Source organism: Metopolophium dirhodum, chromosome 2 (genome assembly GCF_019925205.1).
Source record: "Metopolophium dirhodum isolate CAU chromosome 2, ASM1992520v1, whole genome shotgun sequence".
NCBI lineage: Eukaryota > Metazoa > Arthropoda > Insecta > Hemiptera > Aphididae > Metopolophium > Metopolophium dirhodum.
In genome coordinates, this window is record NC_083561.1 from 31,499,670 (window position 1) to 31,509,149 (window position 9,480).

Below are 9,480 nucleotides of genomic sequence, written 5' to 3' on the forward strand. Positions count from 1 at the left end.
AATGTGTATTCTAAAAATCCCCCGTTACCGAGTGGAGCTAGTGAAACTGGCTTCCCACATGGATCTTATAATTTACAAGCTGACCGATACCGAAAAAAATTTGATATATTGAGTTCTTAATTAATACAATTTAAATTAAAGTTGTGTCAAATATTATCAATAATAAAAATTTGTTATCATATTAAAAGGAAAAATATAGAGAATACAAATATTACGCTAATATTATGTTTAATAAATTCAAATACCTACACAAAACCAATCCTTACAGCTTTAATATAACACTATAATTACTTATGTGTCTTGCGAAAATATTAGACGAATCCAGGTTGAATAAACCTACAAACAAAATAATGCATACCAGGCCAAGCATTGATGTTCTTAGATTTATATCGGAAAGACAATGTTGAGAGCAAGGCGCGCATAGCCGATATAAGAGGTCGTAGTGGATCGGGCACACATTACCTTACTCTGGCACAGGCCATATAATTATTTTTACTAAGTATCAAGAAAGTATTTATGAATTCATTATTTTAATTGTAAATAACAAAATTAATTTAGCTTAAATTAAAAAGATAAATTACATAGGTATATAATTTTAGAAACCTTATTTTGATTCATTGATATAATATTGTGTTGTCTATAGTTTGTACATTTACATATTATTCAAATTTAATAAGACCTACCACAACGATTTGTTAAAAATAAAATTTAAAAAAATCGTATTCAAAATCATACTGAAAGTACAATAATGTGATATTATTTTCTAAACAAGCATGCAATATATAAAAGGTCTTATTTTATATCTGAATACATTAAGTAATATTGGTGATGACTGAATATGAAAATTTTTGATTTAGATCCAATGTTAAAATTTAATATTTCGACTTACCTGGAAGACAGCGCAAAAATTTATGGTGGCAAAAGAAAAATTTGCAAATTGTAATTTTTTCCATAATGGGTGGAGAGGGGGGGGGGGCTGGGGAAATGCTCAAAATTTTCCGAGTACAACAGGTGTCGCACGAATTCTGGTTGTTGTCGCACAAATTCACACTTTTTCTATGAGGGGGGGCTGGGGAAATGCTCAAAATGGAAAAACGATTTTTCCGAGTATAACGGGTGTCGCACGAATTCTGGTTGTTGTCGCACAAATTCACACTAATGGCGCACTAATGTTTGGCAAAAGAAAATTTTGAAAATTGTAATTTTTTCTATGAGGGGGGGCTGGGGAAATGCTCAAAATGGAAAAAACGATTTTTCCGAGTATAACGGGTGTCGCACGAATTCTGGTTGTTGTCGCACAAATTCACACTAATGGCGCACTAATGTTTGGCAAAAGAAAATTTTGAAAATTGTAATTTTTTCTATGAGGGGGGGCTGGGGAAATGCTCAAAATGGAAAAACGATTTTTCCGAGTATAACGGGTGTCGCACGAATTCTGGTTGTTGTCGCACAAATTCACACTAATGGCGCACTAATGTTTGGCAAAAGAAAATTTTGAAAATTGTAATTTTTTCTATGAGGGGGGGCTGGGGAAATGCTCAAAATGGAAAAACGATTTTTCCGAGTATAACGGGTGTCGCACGAATTCTGGTTGTTGTCGCACAAATTCACACTAATGGCGCACTAATGTTTGGCAAAAGAAAATTTTGAAAATTGTAATTTTTTCTATGATGGGGGGCTGGGGAACATTTCTACAGCCCCCCATATATATTTTTGAATTTACGGTTAAACCAGTATCGCACAAATTCTGAAAATAGTCACACAAATTCACACTAATGGCACACTAATGTTTTGCAAAAAAAAAATGTCAAAAATTATGTTTGGGGGGGCTGGTGAAATGTACGTAAAAATTTATTATTTTTAGGCATTTTATCATTACTTCAAAAACCAAGATTTGTTGTTCATCTATTTATTTTGTATCAAATTTTACTTGTTGTAAACATTCTGAGTAATTGCTTACAAGAAAAAACAGCCACACTAGGGCAAGCAGCTCAAATAATTCATTCTGTAATCCAAAGTCTGAAAGATAACCGAAATGATGACAAATTTTTGAGTATTTGGAATCAAATAAATGAATTTGCCAAAAAACATCAAGTTTCGATTAAGAAACCTACAATTGGTAATTAATAATTTGTATTTTTTCTAATTTTATTAATTCTCAATAGTGAAAATGCCAATGTTATAACTGGTAATTACTAATTTATATTCATTCTAATTTCTAGGTCTTGGGTTGAAAAGAAAATGAGTTGAAAGTACTCGTATGTTAAATTTTTATGTAACTTCTACAACTAGTGCTGAACAAGAAGTTTCTGCTCATGTAACAAATGAAGAATTTTGGCGAATCAAATATTATGCTGGGCTTGATTCTATAATTGAAAATCTTATTCGTCGTTTTTCTAGTTAAAGTTTAGAGCTTGCTCATTCTGTCGAAAATTTTTTTCTGCTTGATTTTAAAGAAAATTTAGGCGTTAATTATTTTTTTATATAGGACACTGAAGAGGTAGTTTCCGATCATCCTGCTCTAACACGACGCGACATTGCTGCAAAAAATTTAAAATCTCAAGTGGACAAGATTGTAACCAGGGGAAAAGGCATCCTCTCTCCCTTCAAAATTGATGACAATGTTCTTGTGTGGATCGAGGGCGAGGAGATGCGGCCAGCCTTCTTTCAGTTAAAATAAATAAAAGAAAATGATGGAAAATTTCGTATTGCGACAAAAGAAGGGATTCTGAGCACATGACTGGGGCGGAAAAGTTTAGCTGCAACAATGTACTGTTCCCAAACAAATTGCAGACGTTCAACATTCAAAAAGTTAATATTCTATACGAGAATTCATTCGATTAGGGTCAGTTGTGACCGGACAAGGATATCGACGTTGTACCTGCTGTACGAATCGCACATCAAAAAAGTGCACATGTAAAAAAATTACTTGATGTGTAATTCGGCGTGCCAGGGTGGCCGTAGTTGGCTTAATGTATAAATTTAAATATATAACTAAAATAATTAATATAATTTCATAACTTTTGATTTTTTTTTTTACTTTTTAGTACACATAGTATATTATTACAATTAGGTTTTATAAATTTCCAGTGTTTTATGTAAAATTATAAATTTAACACATTCATTTATATTGAACTATGTAAAAAAGCTTGAAAATTTAATATAAGGCTACTAGGTTATTTTCAAAGGCAGATGAAAAAAATTAAAAATCCTTAATTACAGTTTTTATTTATAAGCATTTAAAATTCAAATATTGACAAAATACGGAAAAATCACGAAAATTAGCAAATTATTTTGAGTTGAGAATTCATAAAAATTTTCCTTTTTAAATATATGATTTGAAAATGTAATACAAGATTATCCATAAGTTTGTCTACCTTTATCAAAAAAAATGTCTACAAGAAAGTCAAATTAAATTTTTATGAGCGTTTGAAATTTATATTTTTACAACATTTGAAATTCACTCGATTTCTCATGTAACGATTTTGCTATTTTGCTGTAATTGAAAAACGTATGACTGTAGATACTTGAAAATTTCACTGAATGTTTGTATTAGAATTTTCTATGCGCGATAAAATTTTGAAAATAATTTGACTCTTTTTGAGCTGTTTACGAACATAGTCAGTTTTCAATTTTTTTAGTTTTTTTTTTCTATAAATATCAATAAAATTTAATTTTTTGGGTAAAAAAGCGTGAAAATTTAATATAAGGCTCCTGATATATTGTTCTAATAGCAGTTGAAAAATATTAAAAATACATAGGCATTATTTTTTTTTTATAAGCTATTTTGACAAAATTTATCAAATTTATAATTTAATAATTATTTTGTAGTTAAAAATTTATAAAATGTTCAACTTTTATAGCTAAGGATTGAAAATTGAAAACAAGGCTCCACGTAAATAGGTTATATATAAATTACTTTATTTACAATAATATCATCAAATATACTTGGTAATATCATAGGCTGACTGACTGTTTTCGCTTAGAATCGTTAAAATTATACAATGATATTATATCATTGAATTCAAATTTAACACCATCCACTACAGTGACCCATTTGTAACCTACTGTACAGCAGAGCGACATCCACTTACTCACCTATTTTAAGAATGGTCTTGCCGATTTCACGTTGTCGGTAACAGCGTGTCTAATTACATGAAATCGGCAATTTCATAAATTCGGCGTAACATATATACACTCGTGTATTATATTAATTTGATATTATTATTATTATCTGTATTCATTTTGATTATATAATTAAAGTTCTAATCTAATTTTAAGAGCCAGTTATAAATAAATATCAACATTTCAGCATTCTATGTATATAGGTTGATATGCTAGCCAATATGAAAAACATTGGTATCAAAATATGAAGGTTATCAAATTATTTTTAGTTTGTACATGGTATTATGATATTATGGCTCGGGCCACACGATGCGTTTTTTCCGCGTTGGAAAATATGAATGCGGAAATTCCGCAATAGCCGTGTTCGACCACACGATGCGGAATTGCCGGATGCGAAATCAAAAATGTATTTATTTTTATAATATAAATAATACATTAATTGATTTATATAATTTATGTTTTAATTGAAAATCTAAAAATACTAAATACTAATATTATACCTACGTTATCATGACCAGCTGACATAGAACCAGTCAAACTTCTGCTTACGACAAGTACGGTCGAATTTGTTTCACTATGAGTGCTCTTTTAAATATTATTTGTGCTGCGGAAGCATCCGGTGAACTAGATGAACCTACTTCGCCAAGACAATTTTGGGTACATCCACTCAATCACAAAAGAGAGAAGGATTATTTGTTCGAAAACTTTTACACTTCAATTCGAAAATTCCCTCAAAAGTTTTTTGAATATTATCGAATGTCGCTAACTTCTTTCGATGAGTTATTGGAAATAATTCGTCCTAGTTTAACAAAGCAGCATACTAATATGAAGAATCCAATATGTGTTGAGCAAAGACTTACAATTACTATAAGGTAAAAAATATATTTTTTTAAATTATCATAGATTAAAATATGTACTATGTACTTACCTAATTTTATACACATCAAATATATTTATAATTAGTATTTTATAAACAATCAGTAAATAATTAGAAGTAATAGTTTATTTGAGAAAACTGAAAACTAAAAACAGTATAAACAATTTATTTTATCTTTATTACTAAAAGTATAAAAAAAAATTAAAACCCTGTAGGAATGCTTATATATTTTTTATAGTAAAATAAAATAAACTGAAATGTATAAACCATATTTTAAATTTATTAAAAGTTAAAGTTAAATTATCTCAAAAAAATAATTGTAAGTGTTTTTTATATGGACGAAATTGCATCAACTTGATTACGCATATTAATATCACTAAAAATTTGATATGCTGAACTTTGTATACCTACCTGTAATTTTTTACAATTACTAAAATATAAATATGGTTGGACGCTAGATCAAACTGCAACAGCAAAAGCCCAGGACCAGACGATATACCATATTCATTCATCAAAAATCTCCCTAGCAATGGCCTAAATCAACTACTCCAAATATACAATTTAATCTGGGAAACAGGTTTTTACCCTGACCCATGGCGCAATGCAATAATCATACCGATCCCCAAACCCAACAAAAATAAATTCAACATATCCAATTACAGACCAATCTCCCTCATAAGCACACTAAGTAAACTCTTGGAAAAAATGGTCAACAAACGCCTAATATGGTTTCTTGAAACATCCAAACTTCTACCTACCAACCAATGCGGCTTTAGGCGAAATCATTCAACCTTAGACCACCTCTCACGTCTACACACTGATATCTGCAATGCAATAAATACTAAACAACACCTTATACTTATAGCACTAGATCTTGAGAAAGCCTATGACATGGTGTGGCGCAACAGAGTCCTCCATATAATTCATAAATGGGGCATAAACGGAAACATCCTAACTTTTCTTAAAAATTTCCTCTCAAATCGTTCGATACAAGTCAAAGCTCACCACAATTTATCCAACTTGTACCCTACTGAAAACGGCCTCCCCCAAGGATCAGTCCTCAGCGTAACCTTGTTTCTTATAGCCATACATGACATATTTCTCCAAGTCCAAAAACCCACCAAACACTTAATATTCGCCGATGATTGCTACATATACTGCAGTGGCACCAACATAAATACTACCCGAGAAATACTTCAAAACGCACTCCACACTCTACAAGAATGGGCAAATAAATCTGGATTCATTTTTTCTCCACAAAAAAGCAAAGGCATACAATTCAATCTCAATATAGACACCATCCTTTACCTTAAAAACACTCAAATCCCCTTTCACAAATCACTCCGTATACTAGGATTGATTTTTGATAATAAGTTAAACTGGACTACGCATCTTAAACAGCTAAAAGTTGCATGCAAAGCCAAATTGAATGTTATAAAAACTCTCGCCAACTATACATGGGGAGCAGATAAAAAGTCTTTGTTAAACATATATAAAACATTAATTCTATCACAAATCAATTACGGATCTCCAATCTACAATACAGCCAAGCCAAGACATCTCAAAACACTAGACCCCATACATCACGAAGGAATTCGTCTCTCGATCGGCGCTTTCAGAACAAGCCCCACAGAAAGTATATTATGCTATGCAGGAGAAATACCCCTTCAACTCATAAGAGACAAAACCACTCTCCTACACTGTATCAAACGGAAAACCACTCCCAACCACATAGGCCATATACCCCTCCTCAAAAACCACAACCCAGTCATCAATCACAATGTCAAAAAAAAACTTACAACAATACAAGATATCTACTCCAACTTATGCAATAAAATGAATATTCACACCTCCGTCGAAGAAAAAATCACCTTTCAAAAAAACCCTCCCTGGCTATGGAACATAAAATTATCAACAGACTTACTCACACTCTGTAAACATGAGATAAGCCACAAAATTATAACATCTCACTTTCACGAAATTATCCAATCTCGTTTCCCTAATCACTCTCTAATCTACACGGATGCATCAAAGTCTGAAAATGGTGTCGACTTCGCAGTTGTTCATAATCAAACGATCATTAAACACAAGCTTCCCACAATAACAAACATATTCACTGCCGAAAACTATGCAATACTCGAAGCAATTAAACTAGCGAATTCGCTTCAAACAAATAACTTTTTGATTATCAGCGATTCCCTCAGCGTCCTAACAGCACTAAAAAACCCATGGCCTAGTAGTGAAATAACTCAAATTACACAATCTGAGCTAATCAACACTCAGAAAACCATCGAATTTATGTGGGTACCCTCCCATGTAGGAATTAAAGGCAATGAAACGGCCGATGAAGCAGCCTCACTCGCCTCTAATACTCTACTCAACAGTACCTTTGACAAAATATCATCCTACGATATTTTTACGTCCGTCAAAAATAAAATCCTTTTGTCATGGCAACACCACTGGGACTCCATTCCACCTACCAACAAACTTAAACACATAAAATGTTCTGTGAAACAGTGGTCTACACCTCCGGACCTCAACCGACGTCAAAATATTGCCATCACTCGCATTAGAATCGGTCACACCTTTCTCACACACTCCTTCCTCATCAGTAAAGATCAACCCCCTATATGCAACACATGCCAAACCCGTATCACCATAAGACACATTTTTGAAGAATGCCCAGTACACGAACCAACCCGCACTCTTCTCAACCTACCACCCAACATCAAAGAAGCTCTAAATGAAGAACACACTTTAAAAACTATCGAATTCATCACCAAAGACAACCTTATCAACAAAATATAGTTTTAATACAAATCAAATTGTAAATCTATTTAAACAAATATTGTAATTTTTTTAATATTGTAATCTACTTTTCTTTTTTCCTTTTTTTTTTTTTTGCTTTGTTAAACTAAAACATAAATGTTGGCTAATAACCTTTGTAGTTGAAGCCTGTAAACTTTAAATAAAAAAAAAAAAATATGGCTTGTACAGATACGTTATGAAAAGATGTATTCTTTTTTTATTAACTTCTAAGTACAAAAAAAAATGTATAAACTATTTATAAAACAAAAAAACTATAAATTGTAAAAGGAATATAAAATATAAATATTCTTACAAATATAGTTAATAACGAAAAAAAACTGTTTAACTTTCATAAACTTTTTAAAATAAATATAAATATCACTTTTTGAAAATACACTTAATTAACATATTTTAAATTTGTTGGTTACCATCATGGGGATTATGTGGAGGAAATTGTTGTGGCTTTGGTTGATAAAGTGGTGAGTTTTCAGAAGAAGGCTGTAGTTGAGAATATTGATTTGCAGGAATTGGTTCAGAATATATGTTATGGTGTAGAGTATCTATTGAACTTTGTGATTGAGATGCTTGTTGGTGTTGGTATGAGATTGGAGAAGACGAATTAAACGCATTTAAATACCCAGGATGAAAATATGGAGCATTATTTTGTTGATGAAAGCTCATTCCAATCGGCATACATGGCTTCAGCGACTGAATTCCAAGACAAGGCCTTTAGATTTTTGTCACTATAGTCCTTTGACCCGACATCCCATAAGCATGGCCTCGACTCAATTTCAATTATCATTTTTTCATAATCAAACATTTTTTAAAAATGTTTACTACTATTATCAATACAATTTAATAAAATAAATATATATCAGCACCGCATGCGGAATACCGGACCGTGTGGACGGCTTAATTTGAAATAATGTTATTTTCATTTGTGTCCGGTTACGGCAATACGAAATTTCCGCAGCATGTTGCGGCAGGTCGCGGAAATTTCCGGGCATGCCGCGTCGTGTGGACGGTTGCATTTATAGCAATGTGTTTTCGTTTTGAACCCTGCCGCATGCGGAATAGCCGCATACGATGTCTGCGGAATAAACGCATCGTGTGACCCGAGCCTACGTTTTACTGCGTTTTATTTAAATACGCTTAGATATCAGAAATTTAGCACAGTCGCAGAGTCGCACAGTCGCTTTTTTTACTACGAATTAAAATATTTATATAGATATTTTTAACAATGAAATGTTTGTCGAATTTCGTAAAAAATGTCAACTATTACTTAAATATTTGGAAATAAAGTAGGTATAATGTTTCATGTTGTATGATTAATATTTATAATAAATGCCTTCTTTCCACTTATCTAGTCTTTAATAACGTAAAACTATATTCGTTCAAATTTCAACTATTTTGTATGAAATACACCACAACATATTCAGCTTAGGCATGTGTTTAGGTACAAAAGTGTTTTTTTTTTATCACCTGAGTAAATAATTAGTATGCAAAAATAAACACTGCGAAAATGCTCTGGTACGCAACTTGAACATAATTTTTATATTTTTCCACTTTGTTAGATCGACTTTAAAATATTACCAAATATTTTCAAATTCATTGATTATCATTACATTAAACATTTAAATACATGAACCTGGTCAGAAACATGTCAAAAT

The 9,480-nt window shown here is 31.7% G+C and overlaps 1 protein-coding gene across 1 annotated transcript; it reads left to right on the forward strand.

Annotated features, from left to right (window-relative positions):
* The first annotated feature begins 4,701 nt into the window (after nt 1–4,701).
* On the forward strand, nt 4,702–7,810 carry LOC132938879 (uncharacterized). The gene is made up of 2 exons (XM_061005871.1): nt 4,702–4,997; nt 5,461–7,810. The coding sequence occupies exons 1-2, from the start codon at nt 4,702–4,704 to the stop codon at nt 7,808–7,810; spliced, it is 2,646 nt and encodes an 881-aa protein (XP_060861854.1).
* Nucleotides 7,811–9,480: the final 1,670 nt, after the last annotated feature.